The sequence below is a fragment of the Chrysochloris asiatica genome, unplaced genomic scaffold, assembly GCF_000296735.1.
Source record: "Chrysochloris asiatica unplaced genomic scaffold, ChrAsi1.0 scaffold00045, whole genome shotgun sequence".
NCBI lineage: Eukaryota > Metazoa > Chordata > Mammalia > Afrosoricida > Chrysochloridae > Chrysochloris > Chrysochloris asiatica.
In genome coordinates this window covers 9,101,041-9,128,586 of record NW_006408563.1, presented here as the reverse complement: position 1 = coordinate 9,128,586, position 27,546 = coordinate 9,101,041, and the positions used below count along the sequence as shown (strand labels likewise).

Below are 27,546 nucleotides of genomic sequence, written 5' to 3'. Positions count from 1 at the left end.
CACAGTAATCCAAGAAGGGTACCGCTTGGATTGCTGTCTGTCTCTCGCCAATGTCTTGTGGTGCTAGGCCCACCCAAAGAAGGGAAATGGATAGACTTAGAGAAGCTACAACATTTAAAAGGCAAAACATTTTCAAAAATAAAAACAACAGCAAACAGCACCCTTCTAACAAAGGGATTGAATACAGAAAGATCGTAAGTCAGTTGCTTTAAAAGTAAATGCTTCTCCATTAAGAAACAATGGAGTGACCCTCCCTCTTAGGCCAATGCCATCCTAAATGTGGCAAAATGGTATAATAGCATGGCAGATTTAAGTACCAGAGTATTAGGTTGAATTCTGAGTCCTCAAAACAGGGGTACAAGGAATGTAGGAACAGAAAACTTCTCTTCAGTTTCTTCCTCATTTTGTAATCCCTTCAAACTTAATACCCAATTTCTCCTTAGGTATTACTACACCTGGACAGTAGCTTCCCATTTAGGACTATTATACTCCATGCCTTCTGTCTTACCTTCCATCCTGCTTTGTAACTGACTCCAGCAAAGAAAAGGTAAGTTATATTTAATCAATTCATACTAATGTGGGCTAAGACTCGTAATATACTCTGTTGTTGTTGTTAAGTGCCATCGAGTCAGTTCCAACCCATAGTGACCCTGTATAGGGTCTACGAGGAGCTTCTGGTGAGCTTGAACTATTGACCTTGCAGTTCAAACGGCTTTGTAGTCTGACGCATGAACCCACAACACTACACCAGGATGCTAATATACTCTGAGTTACCAACAATTTTAACAGACTATATGGATCCAAATAAATCTCTACTTGACAAACTTCTAAGAACTAAAATAAACAAAACGAAAATTCAGGTACTAGAGTGGAAAATATCTTAGGAGAAGTGAAGATACTTGCGATGTTTGGAAGTCTAACATCAAGGCTCAACTTTTCAAGTTATTACTGCTTCTCTGCCATGAATTCTAAAAGCTCCCTTCTCTACCTCCAAAAGGGCTCCCCTGGCAGCAGTAGTTCTAGGTGTTAGGCTAAACCAGGGAAGCTGGGTTACTGACAAATTGGAAATTGTTAAGATGCTAACTGTCTGAATACAAAAACAGAATACAAAGAAAGGAGCAAACCATAATTCAAAAGGTTTTATTTATTTTTGAGACTACATAAAACAGCTGCCCTAATGATTTGTGGGCAAGAGTGGCAAGATCTTACCTAAGCCGAGAAGAGGCCTGAGAATCTGAGATTTGATGTCACTCAATTTTGAATAGAACCGTCTCTCTGTAGTAGCTAACTCATGGAGACTGGCAATATATCCCATAATGTTTTTGTCCACCAAGGTTATAAAGCTGTTTTTTCCTGCTGTCACTCTGCTTATGTACCCGAGCTGAAACGAGAGAAGAACTAGATGAAAGATAAAATTTAATTTACCAACGGCAATTTGTTAAATTTTCAGGAAATCTGCAACCTGGTTATTAAACTATTGTTGATTTGAAATCAGACACAGTAAATGTATCAAAAATTTGGCATGCACTTTTTTTTAAGCTGATTTACCAGCACATCACTGTTATATATGTAAACCTAGATCTATATCTATGCTTATATCAAATCCATGTTGGCTAAAAACATAGAATAGCAGAAAAATGTCTACTTGTGCTCCACTGATGATGCAAAGGCATGCAACTGTGTGAATCTCAACAAACTATGGATAACATTGCAAATAATAGACCAAGAGACAGTTATTCTAACAGTACAGGGGATACTGCATGGTTTAAAATCAGGAAAATCATACTTATTCAATTTGTATGATGAGCAAACAATCCAAGAAGCTGGACTATATGAAGAAGGCGGAGGCATCAGGATTGGAGGAAGACTCATTAACAATCTGAGATATGCAGATGACATAACCTTGCTTGGTGGAAACAAAGAGGACTTGAAGCATTTATTGATGACGATCAAAGACTACAGCCTTGGTATAGAATTCACTTCAACATAAAGAAAAGAAAATCCTCCAAATTGGACCAATAAGCAACATCACAATAAATGGAGGAAAAACTACAGCTGTCAAGGCTTTCGTTTTACTTGGATCCAGAACCAGCTCCCATGGAAGCAACAGCCAAGAAATCAAATGACATACTGCATTGCGCAAATCTGCTATAAAAGACCTATTTAAGTGTTAAAAAGCAAAGGCATCATCCTAAAGTGTAAGGTTTGTGAACATGGTTCTTTCAGTTCCCTGATGTGCATGCAAAAGTTGGCATAAGGGAGATCGAAAGAGAAGTGAAGTCTTTGAATTATGGTGCTGGCAAAGAATAGTAAGTACACTATGGACTGCCAGAAGAGCCAATAGGTTTGTTGGAAGAAATACAGCCACGTGATCCTTATAAGTGTAGGTGGTGAGACCTCATCTCTCACACTTCGGACATGACATCAGGAGACACCAGTTCTTCAAGAAGGATACCATGCGTGGTAGGGTAGAGGGTCAGCAAAAAAAAGACGACTCTCAATATGATGAAATAAGACAGTGGCTGCCACAATTTGCTCAAGCAGAGCCATGATTGTGAGGCTGGCACAGGACCAGGAAATGCTTTATTGTATAGTACACAGGGTCACTGTGAGTCAGAACCCACTCAGTGGCACCTAACAACAACAGTAACAACAGCTGTATTGCTAGCTATATTCAAATGTACATCTAGATTTCAATCATTTATTTCCAGGATTTTTAAAACTTCACATTACAGCTGTTTGGAACCACAGATATACTGGATATATAAAGAGCCAAATGATAAATAAATGTATGTCTCAGGACTCCTTTTTGAATGAAATAGGACTAAGAAGACCAGAAAGCATCTCAGTGCTGTACATTGAAATATCAAGGGTCTAGCTATTATTATCTTGGAGTCCTGGTATAATGCTGGAGGATACAGCACTGTGCTGCAAGGTCGGTTTGAGCCACAAACCTTGTGCAGGGTCAGCGGTTCGAACTCACCAGCCACTCCTTGGAAACCTTGTCCAGGAACCGTATGAGTTGGAACTGACTCAACGCACTTAACAACAACAGGCATTAGTGAACTGAAATAGACTGGTATTTGCCATTTTACCTATGACACTCATACAGTTTATGATGCCAGGAATAACCAATTGAAGAGGAATGGTGTCACATTCATCACAAAAAAGAGCATTTCAAGATCTATCTAGTCATATAATGTGGTCGGTGATAGGATAATATCCATACAGCTACAAGGAAGAGCAGTTGTTGTTAGTGCTGTGGAGTGGGTTTCGACTCATAGTGACTTTGTATAGGGTTTCCAAGGCTATAAATCTTTATAGGAACAGAAAGCCTTACATTTCTCCTGTGGAACTGGTAGTTTAACTGGTGACCTTGAGGTTAGCAGCCCAACTTGTAATCACTATGCTACCAGACCAGTTAATATCATCATTATTCAAATTTATGCGTCAACCAGTAGAGCCAGTGATAATGACATTGAAGAATTCTACCAACTTTTTCAGTCTGACACTGATCAAACATGCAGTATTGATAATTACTGGTGATTGAAATGCAAAGAGGAAGGATCAGTAGTTGGAAATATGGCCTAGGTGATACAAACTACTAGAGATTGCATAATAGAATTCTGCAAGACCAACAACTTATTCATTGCAAAGACGTCTAAAAAACAACATAAAAGAAGACTATATACATGGATCTCGCCAAATGTAATAAAATGAATCAACGGACTACATCTATGGGAAGAGACAGTGGAAAAGCTCCATAATCATCAGCCAAAACAAGACCTGGGGCAAATTGTGGAACATTTGCATATGCAAGCTTGCATATGCAAACTCAGGCTGAAGATGAAGAAAATTAAAACAAGTCCAGGAGAGCCAAAATTCAACCTTGAACATACCCAACTGAATTTAGATATTGTCTCAAGAACAGACTCTTAGACACCAATGGCCAAAAACCAGAAGAGTTTTGGAATGACATCAAGAACATCACACAGGTGAAAAGGAAAAGGTCATTAAGAAGACAAGAAAGAAGGAAAAGACCAAATGGATGCCAGAAGAGACTTTGAAACTTGCTCTCAAGCATAGAGATGCTAAAGCAATGAAAGAAATGAGGAGGTAAGAGAGATGCACAGAAACACTTAAAGGGCAGCTCGAGAAGATAAAGTCAAATATTTTAATGAAATGTGTGCAAAGACATGGAGTTAGAAATCCCAAAAGGCAAGAACATGCTCAACATTTCTCAAGTTGAAAGAACTGAAGAAACAATACAAGCCTCAACTGGCAATATTGAAGAATTCTATAGGCAAAATACTGAATGATATAAAAAGAATCAAAAGAATATGGAAGGAATACACAGAGTCACTATACCAAAAAGAAACAGTTGATGTTCAACCATTTCAAGAACGTGTGACTGAGAATGAATGATATTGAAGGAAGAAACCCAAGGTGCACCGAAGGCACTGGAAAAGAAAAACACTCCAGGAATTGATGGAATAGAAATTGAAATCTTTCAACAAACTGATGCAGCACTGGAGGCACTCACTCATCTATGCCATGAAATTTGGAAGACAGCTACCTGATCAACTGATTGTCAGAGATCTATATTTGTGCCCATTCTAGAAAGGTGACCCAAAGGAATGTGGTAATCATCAGACAATATCACATGCAAGTAAAATTTTGCTAAAGATAATTAAAAAACAGTTGCAACAGTACAGAGCCAGAGGTTCAAGCTGGATTCAGACAAGCGATATCGTTACTGTTGTCAGATGGATCTTAGCTAAAAGCAGAGAATACCAGAAAGATGTTTACCTGTGCTTCACTGATGATGCAAAAGTTTTCAACTATGTGGATCATGACAAGTTATGGATAACATCTTGAAGGATGGATATACCAGAATACCTAATTGTGCTCATGAGGAAACTGTACATATACCAAGTGGCAGTCCTTCGAACAGAACAAGGGGACACTGAAACAGGAAACGTGTGTGCCAGAGCTGTATTCTTTCACCACACTTATTTAATCTGCATGCTGAGCAAATCATTCAAGAAACTATATTAAACGAAGAATGTGGCATCAGGATCGGAGGAAGACTTACTAACAACCTGCAATATGCAGATGATACAACCTTGCTTGCTGAAAGGGTTGTTGTTGTTTGTTGTTATGTGCCATCGAGTCGGTTCCGACCCATAGCGACCCTGTATAGGGTTTCCGAGGTAGAAGACTTAAAATACTTACTGATGAAGATCAAAGACCACAGCCTCCAGTATGGGTTGCACCTCAATGTAAAGAAAACAAAAATCCTCACCACTGGGTCAATTAACAGCATCATTATAAATGAAGATTGAAGTTTTCAAAGAGTTCATTTTGCTTGGAGACACTATCAACACTCGTGGAAGCAGCAGTTTATAAACCAAACGACACATTAGATTAGGCAAATCTGCTGCACAAGACCTTTTTAAAGTGTTCAAGAGCAAAGAGTTAGTTTAAGGAGTAAGGTGTGCCTGACCCAGGCATTTTCAACAGTCACACATGCATGTAAAAGTTGGATATTGAAGGAAGAAGACTGCAGAAGAACTGAGACATTTGAGTTATGATGTTAGAGAATATTTAAAGTACCATGGACTGCTAAAAGAACGAACAAATTTGGTTGGAAGAAGTAAAGCCAAAATGCTCCTTAAAGCCAGAATAGCAAAACTTCGTCTTTCATACTTCAGACATTATCATCAGCAGGGACCAGTCCCTGGAGAAGGACATCATGCTTGGTAAAGTGGAGGGTCAGAGAAAAAGAGGAAGACACCCAAGATGGCTTGACCCAGTGGCAGCAGCAATGGGCTCGAGCGTGATAACGAATGTGAGGCTGGCGCAGGATGAGGCAGTGTTTTGTTCTGTGGTCTGTAGGGTCGCTATGAGTCAGAACTGACTGGACAGCACCTAACAACAACACATCTTTGAAGATGTGAGTTACTATAGTGGTGAAAAGAAAACCAGAAGTGGGCCAATGGTGTAAATTTATGAAAGAGATAGTAAGTAGGAAAGCCATGAAATTCAAAACTGTTAAGTGAAAAAGAAAAGGGTAAATAGTAATAAATAGAAAGGCTGAGAGCAGGGGGCAAGCAGCGGGAGACAGTGCAGTGTTGGTGGACTGGCACATCTGCCACTGGCCTATATCATGCCCCTGCAATTGTTGCTTTCAAATTTAGACATCTGCTCGATTTCTATTCTAATTCACCTCTGAAGGTAAATGCAATCAAGAAACCTCATTATGAAATATGTTTTGTAATAATCCTACATGAAGGCACTAATTTAATAAAATTTATTAAGTATGTACTATCAGGATACAAAGAACTGACTCGACGGCACTTAACAACAACAACATCAGGATACAAAAGGAACCCTGGTGGTAGGCAGGTAGACAGGGTATGGTAAATAATGGGCTGCTAAGACAAGGTTGGTGGTTTGAAGGAACCCACCAGCTGATCCACAAGAAAAAGATGATGCTGCCTGCTCCTGTAAAAATTTACAGTTTCAAAAACCCTATGGAGCAGTCCTACTCTGTCCTATGGGGTCACTATGAGTTGGAATAGACTGGATGGTATAGCAGCAAATGAGAACGACTACAATGCCAACCTCATGAAATTTACATAATTCCAGTTAAGGAAGAGGACAGTAAGCAAAGTAAGTACCTTACCTAGTGATTAGATGTACTAACAATACTGAGAAAAACAGAGCAGGCAAAGGAGTAAGGCAGGATGGGAAGAGTTTTGTGATTTTAAATTACGGTAGTCAGAGACACTTGATAATCATTAGGCATACATACAAATATTAACAAAAGTAGACTTTTCATGTGCAACAAAATGTGGGTTTTGGAATCCAATTCCTGTTTACCTTACTACAGGAGAGAAGTACTGGAGTCTTAGTACCACTGTGATTCTCTGGAAGGTTGTCACCTTCTGTCGGATCCTGACGACCACTGTAATATAATCCTGGCTGGAAATCTTCTGTATCCACTAAAAACAGGGAATAATCCTGGCCTGCAGCAACACTCCAGACTCCATTTTCACCATTTACCTGCAACAACATCAAGACACTATCTGTTTAAGATGGAGCGATCCGGCGAAACTTTAGATCCACAAGAACTGAAATGCTACGTTACTTAAACAGACATATGATGGATGCAAAGCCAGTCATATTTCAGAAGGCAAACTCACCCAGCTTTGAGCCCAATCAGATGCGGAAGAGATTCAGGACAGAGCAGAAATCCCTTGCTCAGCTTTTAAATTTAGAATTATTTTTATACAACTCTGAAAATTTGGAAATTTAAAAAGAGAAAACCATAGATCTGATTTTTATATTGTTATGCTTACAATGTCCTTGTGTTATAACCAACGGGCCCAGAAAGTCCTAGAACCCTATCTGGCAAGTAGGACACACTGGCTGCCTTTACTCATTTACAATCAGTTGTATATATCAAATCAAGACAAAAATAAAACAATGCAATGAAGCTAAATCCCATTCTGGTCATACTAAACCCTTGGGTGGTAAAAACCTCTCTGGTATAAATTAATTGTTCCAACTCCCATAATCATGAAACTGGCACAGTTGATGTTATGTGTCAACTTGGCCAAGGCTATTAATTCTTAGTGGTTTGGCAACCACTGGACTGATTGTTCTTCTATAATGTAGCATAATGTCTTCACCTCCATGATGAGATATGATATGAACAATCAATCGATTGAAAGATTATGGCTTGCTCCAGTATCTAAATGGATGTTCCGGCAGGGATCACTCTCTGGATCCTGCAGCTCACTCATCATTAGGTGACTTCCAGTTTGTGGAACATGAGCCAGCAGCCTGTTGTACTGTTTAAGGAAGTGGACTGTCACACCATTCTCCCATGGAGTGGCTAGTACATTCATACTGCCCTTTCTGATAGCAGTTGAGTGCTTAACCACTGCACGACTATAGCTCCTCCAAAGGAACTAGAAACTACCAATCTTTGAATATCATAACTTGCACTACACTAAAACCAATTCATATAGTGAATGAAGCATACGTCAGTACTTTCAGCTCCATTATAGAAAATGAAAAGGTATATAAAAAGCTTTTACCACTATATATGTTTAAAATGACACTATAGAATACTATTATGTAAAAGTTAAACTTAGTTACCAAACAGTAGACATTTTAGTTTATAGCTCAGACATCAGCACTACAATGCTAGAAAGATTTATGTTCTAAAAGAAAGCACCTATACATTTTTTGCTTTTTTAAGAATTATGAATATTAAACGAATAATGGAGGTTAAGAAGAAATACAGACTGAAACATCAAGAAAAAAAATTAAACTTGAAAAAAAATGTTTTCATATTTAAAATTTGGGTTATTTTGAGAAAATTAAAAAATTGATGTTAGAAATACAAAATTTCCTGTATTTTTAAAAATAAGAAACAGAAAAACACAAAAGATTATCATTCAGAATTCTGGAATATAAAAGTTATCAAACTCACAAAGGTACCTTTGCAAGACGAGGAACTGTTGTTGGAAAATCGGAATGTCCAAGTTGACCAAAGGTGTTGCTACCCCACGAGTAAACCTTTCAGAAAATCACAGGTCAGTAAGTAAGAGTTGTGAAAGCTGATTTTGTATGTCAACTCTGAACCTATGATTACAACTTTTACAAATTACATATAAATTACTTAGTCTCCCTACTTTAAAAAAAATGCACATTTAAGAAAATTCATTTGTAAACAAGAGCTAATGTACAGACAGAGTACCTACAACGGTTAACAGTAATGATAATAACTAACATTTTTGAGGTGCTTACTAAACAAGCACTGTTCTTAACACTTCCTTTGCACTAATTAATTTTTAATTCTGACAACAATCCTTTAAAAAAAAACCACACACACACAGAAAAGGAAACCAGAGAGGTTAAATAACTTATCAAAGTTCACAAATTTATAAGTGGCAATTAGGATTTAATCCCAGGAACTATCCTATACTGTCTCTTACAAAGGAGGTAGCAGAAAATAAAGGTAGATATTATTTTAAGAAATCATGCAGAGTGACTGCAAAGCCTATTCATACAAAAAGAGTTATTAAGGAGAAACACTACTGACAAAAGAAACCTAGATTACAGTGACTATGCTTAATGAAAAGGATTGCTTATTCCAACTCCAACAGTAATTGATAGTCATTGTACAAGACTGTAACAGTACAAAAAACATGAAGAAAGTGAAAACAAACCATGGAATATTTGATCATTTAGATACAGCTATTATTTTGTTTTCGGAAAATGCACAGACATTCTTCCAGAAATTTAAATGTCTATAAAATAGACATAATGTACATATATAGGAGGCTTCTAAAAAGTTTGTGGAAAATTCCACTATCTTTTAACTCAAATTTTCACAGACTTTTTGAAGCCCTATCAGAAAATACAAAGTACAAAATGGGCGCATGCCAAAAATGCTGCTTTGTGACCTCTCTTCCACTAAAATTTTAAAGTAAGATCCACAGTATTATTTTTAATAATAGTATCAAATTTCACTGTGGGTATAACTTTAATCAATTATCAATGGAATCAAGTATATTTATTAATACATTCTTCTCAATTATTTAGTATTTAAAATTTTTATAGAAAAATTTTGGAATATATATGTTTGTATGCATGTAGTTCCTTAAGATGAATTTCTAGGCTAGACTTTGGGCCAATAAAGAAATACATACTTATTTTTAATACATACCAACAAACTGCCTTCCAGAAAGATCTAATTTAAATTCTGTCAGCATATCACTAATGGTCACTGAGTAATTAAATACAATCTTACTAGGCTGGTGATTGTTGTCATTAAGGACCGTTGAGTCTCTGTAGGGTTTTCCAGCAGTGGCTGGTGATTTTGAACTGCTCACCTTGCAGTTCAAACTGATGTTGAGGTGGAGTGCTTACCCTTTGGTGCCACACCTCGACTACTACTACTTGGTTGTTGTTGTTAAGTGCTATTGAGTTGGTTCCGAATCACAGTAACCCTGTATAAGGTTTCTGAGAAGCAGCTGGTGAGCTTGAACAGCCAATCTTGGGGTCCAAACCGACCTTGTAGTCTGGCGCATTAACTTGCAGCGCCACATCAGGACTCTTCTTTTATATATGGAATTTAAATATCCTTGAATAATTTTTCTCTATTTACAGAGCTGTTGCTGTTAAGTGCCATCGAGTCAGTTCTGGACTAATAGTGACCCTGTTTATAGAGTTGTTGTTGTTGTTATGTGCCATGGAGTCGGTTCCGACTCATAGTGACTCTGCACAGGGTTTCCGAGGCTGTTAATCTTTATGGGAGCAGAACGCCTCATCTTTCTCCCGCGGAGCAGCTAGTAATTTTGAACTGCTGACATTGTGGTTCGCAGCTAGATTCATAACCACTACGCTACCAGAGTTCCATATAAGTACTAAATATCTTCCGCCAGTTTGTTATGCATCCTTGGTTCCAAAAACATTTACTGAATATTTAACTCTTTTTTAAGAAGCTCTGGTAGTGCAGTGGCTATGAATCGGGCTGCGAAACCTTAAGGTCAGCAGTTTGAAACTACAAGCTTTTCCATGGGAGAAATATAAGGCTTTTTGCTCCTGTAAAGATTTACAGCCTTGGAAACCCTGTACAGGGTCACTATGAGTCGGAACCAACTCCACGGCACATCACGACAAGTCTTGTTCACACAAGTGATTTGAAATGCTCACTTTTACCATATACTAAATTCCCATATACACTTGGTTCTATTTCTAGTCTCCAAGCATATTTCTCTCTCTCTGATCTATATGCAGTTTTGTAATATATTTCATAAGGCTAATCTTTACACTCTTCCTTTCCGCTCTTTTGCAGAATTTACCTAACTCACTTCTTACAGTTATAACCTTTACAATAATTTTGGAGTCATTTTGTCAAGTTGTAAATATAATTCCTGGGATTACACTGAATTTACAGATTTAGGGAGCAATTATATTTTGCAGTATCAATTTATAGGATCAGCACTGGACCGAGAACCACAAGGCCAGCAGTTCAAACCCACCAGCTGCTCCTTGGAAACCCTACACAGGGTCGCTATGAGTAGGAACTGACTTGACAACAACAACAAACAAAAATAGGAGTCCTGGTGTGGTGCTGTAGGATAAGCACTGAACTGTTAAACACAAGATTAGTGGTCCAGATTGCTGTGAGTCAGAACTGATGTGATGGCACTTTACAACAACAACATGAAAAATAGAATATCTTCCTCTTTACCCAATTTTCTTTGATGACAATTCAAAAGCAGTTAAGAATTTCTGTCAGGTGGACTCTACACATGTCCTACCAAGACTATCTATTCCCTTTCTACTTTGGCTATTATTGTGACTAGCTTCTTTTCTCCCAAAGTATGTTTTCTGTTTAATTTCAGGTATACAAGAAAGCTAGCAATTTGCATATGTTTATTTTGTAATTGACCACTATGCTAATCTCTCACTTTTAAGCTTTTTAGATGATTTATCATGTTAATCAAAGTAAGTTCTTTTATTTTCCAATATTTATATTTGTTTACATGGGTTATTTTAGTTTCTTAGCTAGCCTAGTTTGTGAAGTTTAAAACAAATATTTACAGAGTTTAGAATCCAAAAAGACACAGAAGTTGATACAGAATCGTTATCTGAATATACTTAAGACTAATTTAAAACAACTGATTTTTAGGAGGTTTTATCTAAGTGTCACCCCATCCATTGTCATCAAATCAATTCTGACTTAACCTTATAGAAAAGAGCAGAACTGCTCCTCAGGGTTTCTCAGACTATAAATCTTTATGGAAACAGATAGCCTCATTTTTCTCCCTCAGAGCAGATGGCAGGTTTGCACCACCAACCTTGAGGTTAGCAGCTAATTGCTTAACCCACTGTGCAATCAGAGAGCATTTTCATTTGAGGGAGCTTCCAAAAAGTTCATGGAAAATAGAACTGAAAGATAATGAAATTTTCCCATGAACTTCTTGAAGTCCTCTCGTAGAAGTATATAGACATGGTTTTGGGAGGTCACTTTCAGGTCCCAGAATTAAAATGGCTTCTCCCATAATATCTCAATTATGAATTTTCTTCACCTAAGAATAAAAATACACCAATACTCTTAAACATCTTGCCATGTCGCCTTCCATAAAAGTAAGCTAAGCACTGAACAGTCTGCCTCCTACCTGGGATTTTGCTGTAAGTGCAAGAGAATGGGAGCCACCTGCCTCCACAGAGACGACTTCTTTACCATCCAGAAATTTTACACACAGTGGCTGCAGCCTTAAAGAAAAACATACACACCCAAATAAACTCCAGGAAAGAAATAACTTCATAGATTTCCTAATATTGTAGAATAACTTCTTTCAAGTAAAACTAAATATTTCAAAAGAAAACAAAGTAAAAAACTGGTTATATGGCACTGTAGGACAGGCACTGAACTTAATTAACTGCAACAACGGTAGTTCAAACCCACCAGCTGGTCCTTAGAAACCCTATATAGGGTCGCTAAGAGTCAGAACTGACTTGACACTTAACAACAACACATTTAATCTATACATAAATACTCCAAATAATTTTTAGAACATTTTATAAATGAATAACTAACCCCATAATTCAAATGATAACATTCATAAAACTTACTACCCTGAGATATTCTTTAAAACTTATTCCCTGAAGTCTTCTTAACCCTTAACAATACTTTGGCATAATGAATACAGAATGTTGGCCTTGAGCATAGGCTCTTTGAGATCAGATTGGCAAGATCAGACAGGAACCTTAGGGTCAGAAAAGGAGGCTAGGAATGGTCGCATAGCGCCAATCATGTGATCAGTGTCACTGAGCTGACATATAGAAACTGATGAATGGCTATATGTTTTGGTACATATATTCTCAACAACAACAACAAAAATTATATGAAAACTGTTGCTGCTGTTAAATGTCGTCAAGTTGGTTCCAACTCATACTAATCTTGTATAGGATTTCCGAGGAACAGCTGGTGTATTTCAACAGCTCAATGCTTATCCTACAGTGCCAACCCAGGTCCTACTATTGGTGTTAAGTGCCACTGAGCTGGTTTTGACTCATAGCAACCCTGCATAGGGTTTCCAAGGAGTGATTGGTGAGTTTGAACCACTGACCTTTTGGTTCAAACAGACTTCACAGTCCTGTGCTTTATCCACACCAGGACTACTATTAGGTACTGATTTATATAACATTCATTCAAAACAGCATTTAATGTTACTTAATACCAACCACTGGGAATGCAGTGGGTCTGTAGGATAAACACTGGACTGTGAACCACAAGGCCCACCAACTGCTGCTTGAAAACCGTATACAGTGTCGCTGTGAGTCGGAACCGACTCAATGACAATTAGCAAAATAAAACAGATACTTCTAAGGAGCCCAGGTAGTGTAGTGGATTTCGAGCTGGACTGCTAACTACAAGGCCAGCAGTCTGAATCTACCAGTCGCTTCATGGGAAAAAGATGAGGCTTTCTGCCGCTGTACAGATTTACAGCTTCAGAAACCCTATAAAGAGTCACTGTGAGTTGGAATCAACTTGATGGCACACAACCATGACCACGACCATAGATAATTCTGTTCTCACCTAATTATAAATCTGTACCTACCCATAAGAAACTCTGGTAGTGTAGTAGTTACTAATCGGGCTGCTAACCTCAAGGTCAGCAGTTTGAAACTACGAGCCGTTCCACGGGAGAAAGATGAGGCTTTCTGCTCCCATAAAGATTTACAACCTTGGAAACACTGTACAGGGTCACTATGAGTTGGAACCGACTCCATGGCACATAACAACAACAAAGCCATATATCAACTTGTCTATACCCATCAGTATGTACTCAAACACGCCTATTCACTTTGGTTGTGCTGTACTTACTACATTCCCATTTGGTCAACATCCCTTTTTGTATGACAAGATGAATACACATCCTAAAATAGGTGGACCGGTGTTCCTTGGACACTTTAATCCTTTATTGTTAAGAACAAATGCAAGACTAAGGTGATAAGACAGTTGATCAGAATTAATGACACATAGGAATTTGGAGCTTAAAGGGCCAGACTTCCTGTGTGAAGAAACTGCCATCTGGACGCCTCCCTAGGCCCTTTTTTGTTAAGAGTTCAGGGAGCAGATGGAGGCCAGGACCCCAGCAGCACAGGTAGCACTTACCTAGGCAGAACGTCGCCATGCCCCAGCTGCCCTTCCTTCCCTTTCCCCCACGTCCACACCTCTGTTCTCAGAGAAGGGAGGAGGGCATCCGCCTCCCCACTGTATGTGGGGGTTAGAACCACTGTTCGCGTTTTCACCCGTGCAGCCTTTCTTAAGAGTCTGGGGGAGACTGAAAACACACAGGGTGGGATGAGAGAGTAAGGGTATGAAAAGAAGCTATCCTTGGCAAACTGCTGATTTTCAAAGAAATACAGTAGTATGGTATTTCAGAAGCATATTCTATATCATTTCTCGGGGGAAAAAATGTCATTTAGCCTATTATATTCTATGCTCCTATCACCTTCCCTGCTAGTATAGTGGATTATGAGCTGGGCTGCTAATTTACTGCAAGGCTGTCAACAGTTTCAATCTGCCAGTTTCTCAGAAGGAGAAAGATGAGGCTTTCTGCTCCCATAAAGATTTACATTCTTGGAAATCCTACACAGGGTAGTTATGAGCCGGATCCGATTCAACAGCACACAACCATCACCACCACTATCACCTTCTCTGTGGAGCCCTGGTGTGGCACTGTAGGATAAGCACTAAAATGCTAAGCACAAGGTTGGTGGTTCAAACCTGTGGCCCGCTCCTTGGAAACCCTATACAGCGTTGCTATGAGTTGGGACTTATTCGAAGAAACTTATCAACAACCACCACCTTCCTTACAGAGATTTATATACACATTAGCATACTGATGACATGGGCAAGTCCTACAATGAAAAGCCCTGTTTAAATGTATTTAATCCAGCCCTGCTTCCAAACATCCTGTTACAAAAGTCTTTCTTATTAATATCTATTGACTCCATTATAAAGAATATGCTTAACAAAATACAACATTAGTAAATATTTCTCACCTTTCAAAGCAAAATTAAATTATAAGTCTTCCTAAGACAATGTTTAATATATTATAAATAATTGTGATAAGGAATTCATTATAGATATTAAACTAAAGAATGTCTATGGTGGGTAAACCATAAAAAAATAAAGCACTAAAATATAAACATTTCATATTCTGATTATTTCCAACTCATTTATAAAGAGCTAAAATAATCTTTAAAAGAATTCTGCCATCTTTTTCTAGTGCCAAAATTTCAGCAAAAGCATACGATATTATGTGAATTTTACATATTAAATTGATGAGAATGCAGTTTTTAAGATAATCAAATGTCACTAAGTACAGACTTAGTCATTAACTTGTGGGTCACAAGAAAGTGATCATTATCTGCTTAGATCAGTATCTTTTCTGGTGATGGTATCACCCATTTGTATGTATATAGAGATTCAAATGCACCTACTTGATGTTTCCTCACTGAAGTATTGCAGATCATTTTCAAAGAGAGAGGGGAAAAAGAGTACAAGTAAAAATTTCCAGTGACAGTTTCAAGTTATTACGTATAATTTAACCTTAGCAAACAAGCTGTTCACAGAAAATAGTATTCTCTACTTGTTGTTCAGAGAAATCTCAAATATTATCTATACTCAAAATGCTAAAAGACATTTCAGAATAAGAAAATTTGGGTGCAAGATTCTTCTTCATCCTTAACATTGGGTTTTCTACCTTGGAAGGCCTGTACAAAAGTGGTATAAACCAAGGGTTAGCAAACTACAAGTACAGTTATCTACCTGTTTTAGTAAACACAGCTTTACTGGAATATCTGAAAACAAACCTCACTGCTGTCGAGTCAATTCCAACTCACAGAGATCCTACAGGACAAAGTAGGACTGTTCCATAGGGTTTTAGGAACTATACATCTTAATGGGAACACACTGCCTCTTTTTTCTCCTGCAGTGGTTGGTGGGTTCAAACCACTGGCCTTGCAGTTAGCACCCCAACACTTAACCTGCTGAGCCATCAGGGCTCTTACTGGTGGTACATGGCTTTGCTCATTTGTTTATGTATCTTTTCTGGCTACTTTAACACTAGAACAACATAGTTGAGTAGTTGTGACAAGAGACTATGGTCTGTAAATCCTAAAGTATTTCTCTCTGTTCAATGCTTCTCAAACTTTAATGTACATTACCAATCACCTAGATATCTGGTTATAATACATATTCAGATTCAGTTATGTTTAAAGAAGTGGCTGAGATTCTGCATTTCTAACAAGTTCCCAGACACTGGTGCTATTGGTGGTGGTGGTCTGTAGACCACCTTTCAGAAGCAGAGGTTTAGATGACTAAGATTGTGAAATTGACTAAGAAACATAGACAAGCTAATTGTATAATGCTCTTCATACTCCACATAGTTTACTTCTAGTTGCTTCAGAAAATGAAGTTATCTCTTATTAAAGCTTAAAATTTAATGATATGGGGAATGCTAGAATTATCAACTCTTTCAGGCATGTACAATTCCTCATTTACCCAATCATGGTTACTATCTGCCATCTCATTGACCTAGTACAGGCCCCAACTAGAAAACAAGGAGGCTACTGCTACATTCCTGCTGTAGCGCTGCAGGATAAGTACAAGGTATCCAGGTCGGTGGTTCAAACCTACCAGCCGCTTTTTGGAAACCCTATGTTGTTGTTGTTAAGTGCCGTCGAGTCGGTTCCGACCCACAGCGACCCTGTACAGGATTTCCGAGGGTGTAAATCTTTACAGGAGTAGAAAGCCTCATCTTTCTCCCACGGAGCGGCTGGTAGTTTCGAACCGCTGACCTTAAGGTTCACAGCCCGATTCGTAACCACTACGCTACCAGAGCTCCTTCAGAACCAACTTGATGGCACTTAACAACAACACTGCTACATTACAGAACAACTAAATAAATATGATTCATAAGCAGAGACATCAAGAAAATGTTACATCCTATAGGTGTGGGACTGTGGGTTAATGCGCCAGAATGCAAAGCCGTTTGAACTGCAAGGTCAGTGGTTCAAGCTTACCAGATGCTCCTCTGAAACCCTATACAGGGTCGCTATGGGTCGGAATCGACTCGACAGCACTTGACAACAACAACATAGCTATTTCTAAAGCTGGGAAGTAGGTAACTTTCTTTTTAAACCACTAAGTTAGCCCCAAAATTAAAATATGTCAACTTTAATAATTAGGAAAGCTAATTATAATATAATAAAATAAAATGTAGCATGGGCTGTCCGGAGTATCTGGGATTCATAAAGCCCAGTTATTTCCTTACCTTGGGACAACAATCCAGGAAGGGAGAGTCTTCGGCTGCCTCCCTCTGATTCTTCTTCTCTGATATCCACGAGACTTGAGCTTTTCTTTCCTTGCATTGACTCCTGTTTAACCTGCTCTTCTCGGCCTATGGAACTACTGCCTGTCTGAGCTCCAGTTTCACAAGGGGCTGTATTATAAAAGTTCATCACTTTCTTCAGAGACAAGGCCCCAGCTTCATAAGTAGCAGCCACTCTCACCCCAACAGCAGATGCACAAGAGACCACTAAGCTGTTTAGGGCTGAGGTGCTTGTGGTTGGTGGGCTGTGAAGATTAGGAACTGCTTCTTCTACAAGAGGCTAAAATACACACACATCAAAAAGTATATATAAATATATAATCCCTTACACAGCAACCAATAAAGGGAAAGTGTCACATCCATTACTATTTGCATGCTTACTGAATTTAAAGCAACAGGAGGAGGCTGCAAGTGTAAAGCTACCATTGCTTGACCACGGATTTAACACATTAGGAATGAATACTTAAAATACAGTTCCTTACCAACAACTCCCCTTTGGGTTCCGTGTTTTTCCATGGTGTTTAAAAATAACTCCCAGCTGCTTTTATGGAATTAATCACAGTGGGAGGGGATGGAGGAGAGAGTAGGAAATACTGCCTTCCATGCAAGGTGCACATTAGCTACTCTAGGAAATTGGTTGGAAAAATGCAAATTTTCTCACTGATCACATTTAGATACACGTATATTAAGAAATGATAGGTCAGTGAGCCCATATGATAAGCAATGGACTGCGAACCACAAGGCCCGCGGTTCAAGCCCGCCAGTTGCTCTGCAGAGAAAAATGAGGTTTTTCTCTCACTAACAGATTTACAAAATCCTTGGAAACCCTATATAGGGTAGCTATGAATTGGACCCAACTCAATGGCACTAAACAACAACAATACTAAGAAATACAGAAATTTAGATACAGCATATACAGGCAGAAAAGTAAGCTAACCTCTGACCTATCAGCCATAAACTATGTCCTTAAATTCAAGTCCTACTGTCTCATTAATGAGCTGTTTCACACCCTGAGGAAGGTAGGCTGAAGGGATGATCTTTGCTCTTACCACCATGAGGAAAAATGTGGTAGGTTAATAATTAAGCATCTGTAACCAAAAGTTCATCTTAGTGTGATGCATAGGTGTATCAGAAAGTCAAACTGAAGCTCTCTAATATTTTGATGAAAAATCTGTGAAATTTAGTCTGACATATCAAATACCATTGTTTACTAAAAAGGAAAGCTGCTAAATTTACCTACTAAACACAAAAAAGATTTGAGCAGATCACCAAAGATCAGGATAGAAAAACTGCTTCTCATTGTACCCCTAAGTCCCCTAAGGTATATACCCATTTCTTAATGTGTCTGTTATTAAAAAACAAACAAAAAATGTAACAATAACTTAGATTTTCTTAAGAGAAATAAGTGCTGGTGTCTGACAGTGCTTCCTTCTGTTGTGCACGGAGCTGCTATGACCCCACAGCAGCTAACAACAACAACAGCATCGTGCAGGAAACATAATACGTACTCAATACACTGTGGTGGATTAAACGCTAACAGGAAAACTATTCCTGTGCAAATAAGGGAATGTATCATTTAAATACTTGATAATATTTTTAAAAATCCATAGAAAGCAAAAGAAACGAAAAGAAATACTTGTTGGCGATGCAGTCCCCATTAGCATGTTCAGAACTATTGTCATTATTTGCACCCTTTGTTTACAAAAGCTTATAATAGAAGCATTTAAGGTGACTATTTTAAGGGTTCCTGACCATCAGCTAGAAGAAAGTCACAAAATTCGACTGTACATAAACCTTCTATTTTTCTTCTAAGTGACACCTTATACTTAATGATATTTAAGAAAACAGGATCAAGAATTTTGCTTAAAGACGTAATTTTAGGTGTCGTTTTTCATAAGCCCAGTCAGTTCTAACGCACAGTGACTCTGTATTGGGTTTCCAAGGTAGGTGTGGAACCAGCGACCTAGCAGTCAGTAGTCCAGTGCAGATCCTATAGCTTACATGTTACACTGATGTTGTTGTTGTTGCTCTTAAGTGCTGTCCAGTCGGCTCTGACTCATAGCAACCCTATAGAAGATTTCCCAGAAGTGGCTGGTAAGTTTGAATTGCCGACCTCATGGTTCAAACTGACCTTGCACTCTAGTGCTTTATCCTACAGTGCCACATTATAAAATTCTATGCTATTTTAATTTTTGAGCCTTCTAATGTGTTCTAGTTGGGAGTCTTAATGTGCTCTAGGATAAGCACTGGACTGCTAATCCCAAAGTCAGCAGTTCAAACCCAATAGCTGCTTCTCAGAAATCCTATACAGGGTTGCTATGAGTAAGAACCAACTCTATAGTATTTAAAAATAATAACAGTCAACCAGTAGGAAAATGCAAGATTGAGGTATACACTTCATTGCCAGTATTGATTTATTTCACAAAACTGTGTGAAATGTTTGGTTATTTCCCAAAAGTGAGATACTGTTTCAGTAATATCTGCCCAAAAAAAAAAAACTTTCCTAAGCTACGGAGTTTCTACTGAATGAGCTAGACAATCAAGATACAATTTACAAAAAAAAAAAAAAAATTAATTACATTTAATGTAAACATGCACACTATCAAAACTACCATGTTGTTGTTAAGTGCCGTCAAGTCAATTCCAACTTTCTGAGGAGTCGCTGGTCACTTTGAACTGCCAACCTTGTGGAATGCAATCCAGGCTGATCCTACCATGTCACAAAAACTCTAGATGTTTAACAAAATTAACCTAAAGAGAAACCATTTCAGTGATGGCCAAGTCAAATAGTCACATAAGCTGTGTACAATGAATTATTAACTTCAAAAGTAGTGAACTGACTTTTAAAAAGTCAACTCGAAGCTCTTTTATGGTCATATACATGTCTAAGACTCTCCTACTTGCTTTTGTTTGTTTAGACTTTTGTAATGCCTTTCTTCAAATAGCATAGTCTTAGCTCAAAAAAAGAAATCAGATGCCCACGTTTCAGTGTCCAGATTTTGAAATAAAAATTGTTTCTAAATTAAAAAAAAAAAAAAAAAAAAGTCATGTTCTCACACTGACAGAGTAAATAAAAGGAATAATGCAGGAGGCTGTGTGGTTTCAAAAAACCTGAAGGAAAAATCCCCAAATACCCTAAAAATATTGTTTTTAATGATTAGATGGTTTGGTTTGTCATCTTAGAATACCAATGAAAGCAAAAAAAAAAAAAAAAAGTTTGCACTAAGCAATTATCCTTTTAGAATAATTTAAGCAGGGAGACGTAAACTTTACTGTAAGCTCCTGGTAATTAGTTTCTTCCTCCATTTTACCACAAGTTTTCAAAATGACAGTAGTTTAAATAAGATAAAGAACACTATCTGCCCACTTAAAAGAAAATGCCTGATAAGGACCACAATTATAACGGCAAAAGACTCAAAATGTGTACCAGGAAGCTTCTAGGTCTGCCTACAATTGATGGATTCACCTTCATAGCAATCTTCTCTGATAAAGAGGAAGCACAGAAACCCCTTTCAAAGCTTTCTACAGAGCTCTCAAAAGTGGCACAAGTCAGAAGTATCTTTGTGAGTACGTAACTATATCAGATTATACTATTCAGGAGCCCCTCAAAATTCAGTATTTTAGCCATGGGCAAAAAGATACTGGTGGTGGTAGTGGTGGTAACCGTGTCCTGTGGAGTCAGTTCCAACTCATAGTGACCCTGTATAGGGTTACCAGAAGTCCTGGTGTGGTGCTGCAGCATAATGCACTGGACCAAAAGGTTGGTTTGAACCACAAGGTCTGAAATTCAAACTCAGAAGCTGTTCCTTGGAAACCCTAAGACAGGGTTGCTATGAGTCGGAACCAACTCTACCGTACTTAACAACAATGACACAGGGCTTCTGAGGTTGCAAATCTTTATGGAAGCAGAAAGCCTCATCTTTCTTCCTCCCGCACAGTAGCTAGGAGATTTGAAAGACTGACCTAAGCAGCCCAGTTCACAATCCACTATGTTACCAGAGCTTCTTAAACTGCTTTCTGTTCCTGCAAAAATTTAATGCCTCGGAAGCCCTCTATAGCTATGAGTCAAAACCGACTGGATGGCACTTAACAACACATTTCTTTATCCAGACTTGCCTAATAAAAGAGAATTATACTCAAACTTAAAATAAAGACTGCTACCAAGCCTTAAACATTCTAAAGTTTCTAAAGGGAAGCTCATACACTTCGACTCTGGACACACATTTAGCAGGTACCTGACAAGGCATTGGCTTCACACCACTCTCAGCATCCTCTCTTACTGAATGGTCTGATAGTTTCTGCAAGTATTCACTCACTGCCTGGGTATCAGGGTAGGTTGGCATATTTCTGGCAGAAGAAACTTCAGCTGTTCCCAAAATGTCTTGTTGGGAGGAACTGGCGTCGTCTCTCGTGGTCTGAACATTTCCAACATTCAGTTCTGTAGCAACAGGCAGGTCAGTTTCTACTTGAGTGTTCTCAAACACTTCTCCCTGACTGCCGAGCGCTCCAAGAGTGGAGGGGGGGCTGGCCTGGTTTTCTGCCTGGGATTCCGACAGTGTCACACCTAGTGGGCAACAGTGACTGTCTGATATAATCACATGGTCTTCCTTGTCAGTCATAGTGATTAAGAGTTGGCTGCACTGGTTGCATCTTTCTGGGACTGACTTCAAATCCTGGGAAGGGAGGCATTGTACAAGGGCTACACTGTGGAACGCACCACAGGCCACTTGGAGCACTACTCGTCCAGCAAGATGTTCGACTTTCTGTGGCTTTGTTACTGGGAAGGTAGTGGTAATGAGCCCCAGTTGACAACCAGTACCCCATGCCCAAATCTCTCTGCTGATTGACAATGCCAGGGTGTGCTCCTCACCACATGCCAACTGCAAAATCCTGACTGCCAACAAAGGACTGGTCTCAAAATCAGAAATGCTGACAGGATTCGGCTCTGCAACGTACTGCTGGTTAGCTACTGCACACTGGCCAGCAGAATTCTCCCCCCACATGTACACTGTACCACTTTCTGTCACTGCTCCACTGTGGAAACTCCCAGTTGCCACAGTAACGACATATTGCCCAATCAGGGCATTTTCTAGAAGGGGGTTACTTGGACAAATCTCTGCTGGTTCATGTCTCCAGGGAAGAGTCCCAAAGCTGTACACCTCACCATCTGAAAGGTTTAAAAAAAAAAAAACAAACACAAAAAAGAGGGGTTTAGTGAATTAGAATTTTTATCAGTAAACTTACAGTCCAATTTCAATTTAACGTAATAGAATTTTTTTTAATTTTCAAAAGCACAGTTGTTGGGATTTGGTCCAAGTCCATAATACTTCATTCATCTTTTAACAAAGAATAAGGAGCTTTGGGGTGCTGTGAGTTAGGCATTTGGTTGCTAACTAAATGGTGTGTGGTCCAAACCTACCAGCTACTCCATGGGAGGCAGATGAAGCTGAGGTTGCCTACTCTGATAAAGATTTCAGTCTTGGAAACCCTAAGAAGCAGTAATCCTCTGTCCTCTAGGGTTGCTATGAGTCAGAATTGGCTTAGGCAGTGGGTTTGGTTTGGTTTGAACAAATAGGTGTTAGCATCCTGAACTATATATTATATAGCGCAGATTTCTAGAAATTGGCAGTAATGTACTTTCAAAAGAAGTGCACTGCTCCTTTCCTTCAGTCTCATTTTACTTTCTAGCACTGATTCACTAATGGCTTTTTACTTAATTTTGTTGTTGTTGACAATACACACAGCAAAACATACACCAATTCAACAGTTTCTACAGGTACGATTCAATGGCACTGATGGCATTCTTCCGGTTGTGAAGCCATTCTCACCCTCCTTGTCTGAGGTGTTCTTCTCCCAGTAACATACACTCACTGCCCCCCAAGATTTCTATCTATCTTTTGAATTGCTGTTGTCACTTTGATCCCACACAGATAGTTCCTAAAAGAGTGTAATAGTCAAGGCCGGCCTTTTTGTGTGAGGTAAGCTAGTTTACTTGTTCAGTTTTAAGAAATCCTCAGGGGATAATTGTCATAGGCTATTACAGAAGTCAATTCTAACTGCTCAAAGACAAAATAATGATGTTAAAATAAGCAGACGATAACAGCACATTCTCTAATAGCTACAACATTTCCTGCTATTGTAACAAGTCAGAGCAGCAGACAACCATGCAATGGCTTAAAAATGTTAAGACACTCATTCTGTCCCAAATAAGAAATTAGTTTCATGTTTGTACAGAAAATTCCAGTGTTAGTAACATGTGCTGTCTTCATGTTTTATACCATATGTAAGGCGACTTCAGAAAGTTTGTGGAAAAATTCCATTATCTTTTAATACCATTTTCCCACAAACTTTTTCAGGCCCCCTCATAGTATTTTTGAACACTACAGGTTTTAATCTTGTGTGCAAGTATAACATTTCTGAGGTGAGATTTGTTTCAAAAGCAGATCATCACAACAAAATAAACTAAGCAAAAAAGCAAATGAAGCTGTCAGAGAGGAACAACTAGTGTTAGAAGTAAAGGAACAGATGTCAGTGGGTTAAGTACACCAGCAAACTGTTTACAGACACAAATTCAGTGGGCAGCGGGGTTGAATGATGAGTGCCTACTTGTGACCAGGTGTGCTGCCAACTCTAATTTCACTGCAGCGTTGCAGGAGTTCAGCCCCACATGCACTTGATCTATGGTGGCTATAAAGCTCCAAAGAAATGCATCATTATTCAGAGACATTTAGTGAACAAAAACAATAGCAAAAGAGTCTCTACGTGAGTAAACTTTATGTTAAATTTTCAGGTACTTATTACTATAAAATTTAAGACTTTAATTCTCCCTTCAATTCTAGTCATAGTACATCTTAAAGAAGGAATCGAATTTCTGATATCAGGAGTAAGAGCATATGTTGAAAGTAAAAGGAACGTAAGTAAATTCTAGCAAAGTTCATTAAAGCCTCTGGTGTCCAGTAACTATCTTATTCGATCTTACACACTCCTCAGCATTTCTTAAGAGTTTCATGAATTCTTGTTAAGCCATTCTTTTCCATACCTTCAGTTAGAAGAATGCCATGTTTCACTCCAAGGGCTGCTTGAAGAACAGTCTTTCCTCCCCAGCCTAACAACCTCTCTGGTGTCACAGAACAGGACCCTGCCTGCCAGACATGGACCCGACCTCTCTCTTTGGATCCTTCTGCCTCTGTTGAGCTACAAATATCAAGAAAAAAAGCATAACTGTTTCTGCAATTAAGGACCATATCTGTTGTTCTTAATACTTTCATGAGATGTATCTTTAACCAGCACATGTGTCTTTAACAGAGAGATGTGTCTTTAAACCAGGTTTAAAGATGTGTCTTTAACCATCCATTTACCATGGGTGAATGGATCAGACAGTTTAATAGAACCTATATTATGCTGTAGTTGTTGAATAGGAACTGAGATGAAATAACTGTTTATAAAATGCTTAAGGATACTCTAAACCTCAAAATTACTTATCGCTAGCTAACAAGCAAATAAAACCTGAGCATAAAATTCCAAGATTCTAACTTGTCAATACATTAACCCCTTGTTTAGAAATTCAAGTTATAACATGCTTCAAGTTGTAATTATATTTTAAACTCTTAATTTATGATCAATAAAACTTATGAGAAAGATATAAGAAATGGGGATCCATATATTACTCTTAACTGAGTTTATTTTGCTCGATAATTGCTACTTGAAAATTTAAGAATCAGATTTCTAACAGGTACTAACAAAATCCTTCATGCTTTACTCATGTTTTAGTTCAAGAAATTCACCCATTTGATGACTTTTGGTTCAAGGAACACAAACTACACAGGCATAAGAAAAGGTTTCTTACTATAAAAGTTTTTCTGTGTAACCCATTTTCTCTTTTCTAGATCACAATTATTTTAATGAGGCACAAAAATGGTGTGATTTTGTTTTATTTTATAATACCTAGGAATTTCCCTAATCTAGCCAAATAATATTCCTTTAAGCTATAACCAGGCAGAGTCACGATTTTCTGGATGAGAAGCTGAAAACATAATGCTCCTGTGAAATAGCTTCCATAACTAGTTTTCTAAGGGTGGTGGTGGTGGTTTTTGTTAAGTGCCGTCGAGTTGATTCCAACCCATAGTGACCCTGTATAGGGTGGGTTTCCAAAGATCAGCTGGTGAGCTTGAACCACCGACCTTGCAGTTCAAACGACTTTGAAGTCTGATGCATTAGCCCATGGCGCCACACCAGGACAATGATAATAATTAGGCTATTATTGAATTTTTTAAATTAATCATAGAAATAATGCTACACGAGCTTTAAAATGATAAAATGAAGACATTTAGCGCCCATTATAAAACACAGTGGCTCCATGTGATAAGCACTGTACTTCAAACCAGAGTCAGTAGTTAGAGCCCACCAGCCACTTCATGGGAGAAAACCGAGGCTTTGTGCTCCTGAAAAAGATTTAAAGCCTCAGAAACCCTACACAAGGAAAGTTATGAGTCAGAATCGACTTGATGGCACTTAACAACAACAAGAAGCATAAGAAACAGACCTCATGGCACAGCAGTAAAGCACTTGGGTGGTTGCAAGTGAGAGATTAGCTGTTAGAACCCACCAGTCACTCCACTTGCAAAGATGTGGCAGTCCGCTTCTGTAAAGATTGCTACTGTTCTTAAGTACCACTGAGTTGGTTCCACTCATAGCGACGCTGTTTAGGGTTTCTGAGGAGCAGCTGGTGAGCTTGAACCACGGACATTGAGATTCAAACCGACCCTGTAGTCCAGAGCATTAACCTGCAGCACCACACCTTAAAAACCTTGTGAGATAGTTGTACTTTGTCCCATAGGGTCAGAATCAACTCTATGGCATAAGGAACAAACTAGCAACAAAGCTTATCATAAGCCAACTTTAACATCTTTCTCTCTACCAATCAACTATAAATGCCCTTCCTCTCTTAACAACCACTGACAAGAAAATTAAACTGACAGAGCCACACAGATGTGGAATTGTTTGTTGTGTTTTCCTAGAATCTTAAAGGAGGAAGAAACGGCTTTACCTTTTCTTCTTTGAGTCCATCAGTCAGTGGGAGAACTCCATCACCAAATCATTCTCTCTGCAAGTTATACCAAGACCTAAATGATAAACCACAAAGCAAGCACAAGAATGGTGACAGAATACTGTGCTATTTTACCCCTCAGCTTAAAAAAAAAGCAGTCCTCTAACAAATGCACATTCATTGAGCAATAAATATGCAGTGAAACTATTTGAACTATTTCATATGCCTTCTGCCAATGTCAAATATCTAGACTGAGCCTGCCCACTGAGCTTATCAACGGGCCTGTTGACAGGGCGATGCAGTGGATGAGGATGAAAAGACCAAAAATTAATTGTGTTTTAGCAGGCAACAGATTTTTGTTTGTCCTAAACAAGGGAGTTTAATCTAAAATCTCACTGTGTTATGTATACATTACATATAATCAGGTTTACTTTTTAAATGCTCCAGGAACAAATGCAGTCTTAAATGTCCACTGATTGAGAATTTCTAGAATCTCTTTAGTAATGTTCTACATTCATGTAGTTGTAATTCAAAAAATTTTTTAAGTAATGCACAAAAAATGGTATAATCAGAATAATCCTGTTTTCCCCAAAACCAATTACAGTTCAAACTCAAGATGCCTCATAATCCAAAGGGTTGGAAGAAAAAAAGCTTGAATTTCAAAATAACTTTAATAAAGTAAGGGATGGAAAAATAAACAGGATAACAGATGTGGTCAGTGCATTTCACCATAGACACTGACATTTTTAAGGCAGTAAAACTCATGAAAATAAAGACAACGAGGCTAATTTGTCTGAACCATACTCATACAGGTACTAGCACTGAATTGGTGATTTTTCTGCACAAGGCATGACCATGGTGCTCTGGAAACAGCTCATGCCAACAGTACTGTAACACCCATCTGTTTATTCCAGGTTGTGTGAGAATTCTTGCTGGTTTTCCATCTGCGTATTTGGAGGAAAGTGCTTCCTACCTAAATACTTTTTATAGAAAGGTTGTGAATCATTCAAAGTTGCATAAAGGGGCACTATGTAAGCAAATCGTACATCTGAATGCATTTAATAA

At 38.4% G+C, this 27,546-nt stretch overlaps 1 protein-coding gene across 1 annotated transcript in view; it reads right to left on the bottom strand.

Moving 5' to 3' along the window:
* The window catches only part of ALS2 (amyotrophic lateral sclerosis 2 (juvenile)), a 66,078-nt gene extending 39,521 nt beyond the window's left edge, over nucleotides 1–26,557 (bottom strand). Inside the window, exons 1-9 of the mRNA XM_006862030.1 lie at nucleotides 26,482–26,557; nucleotides 24,475–24,629; nucleotides 21,671–22,602; nucleotides 17,379–17,715; nucleotides 14,210–14,378; nucleotides 12,207–12,303; nucleotides 8,515–8,592; nucleotides 6,886–7,068; nucleotides 1,210–1,381 (exon numbers count right to left, since the gene is read on the bottom strand). Coding sequence (XP_006862092.1) covers nucleotides 1,210–1,381; nucleotides 6,886–7,068; nucleotides 8,515–8,592; nucleotides 12,207–12,303; nucleotides 14,210–14,378; nucleotides 17,379–17,715; nucleotides 21,671–22,602; nucleotides 24,475–24,629; nucleotides 26,482–26,501 — 2,143 coding nt within the window. The 5' untranslated portion in view covers nucleotides 26,502–26,557. The remainder of the gene's footprint in view (nucleotides 1–1,209; nucleotides 1,382–6,885; nucleotides 7,069–8,514; nucleotides 8,593–12,206; nucleotides 12,304–14,209; nucleotides 14,379–17,378; nucleotides 17,716–21,670; nucleotides 22,603–24,474; nucleotides 24,630–26,481) is intronic.
* Between the last annotated feature and the right edge of the window lie 989 nt (nucleotides 26,558–27,546).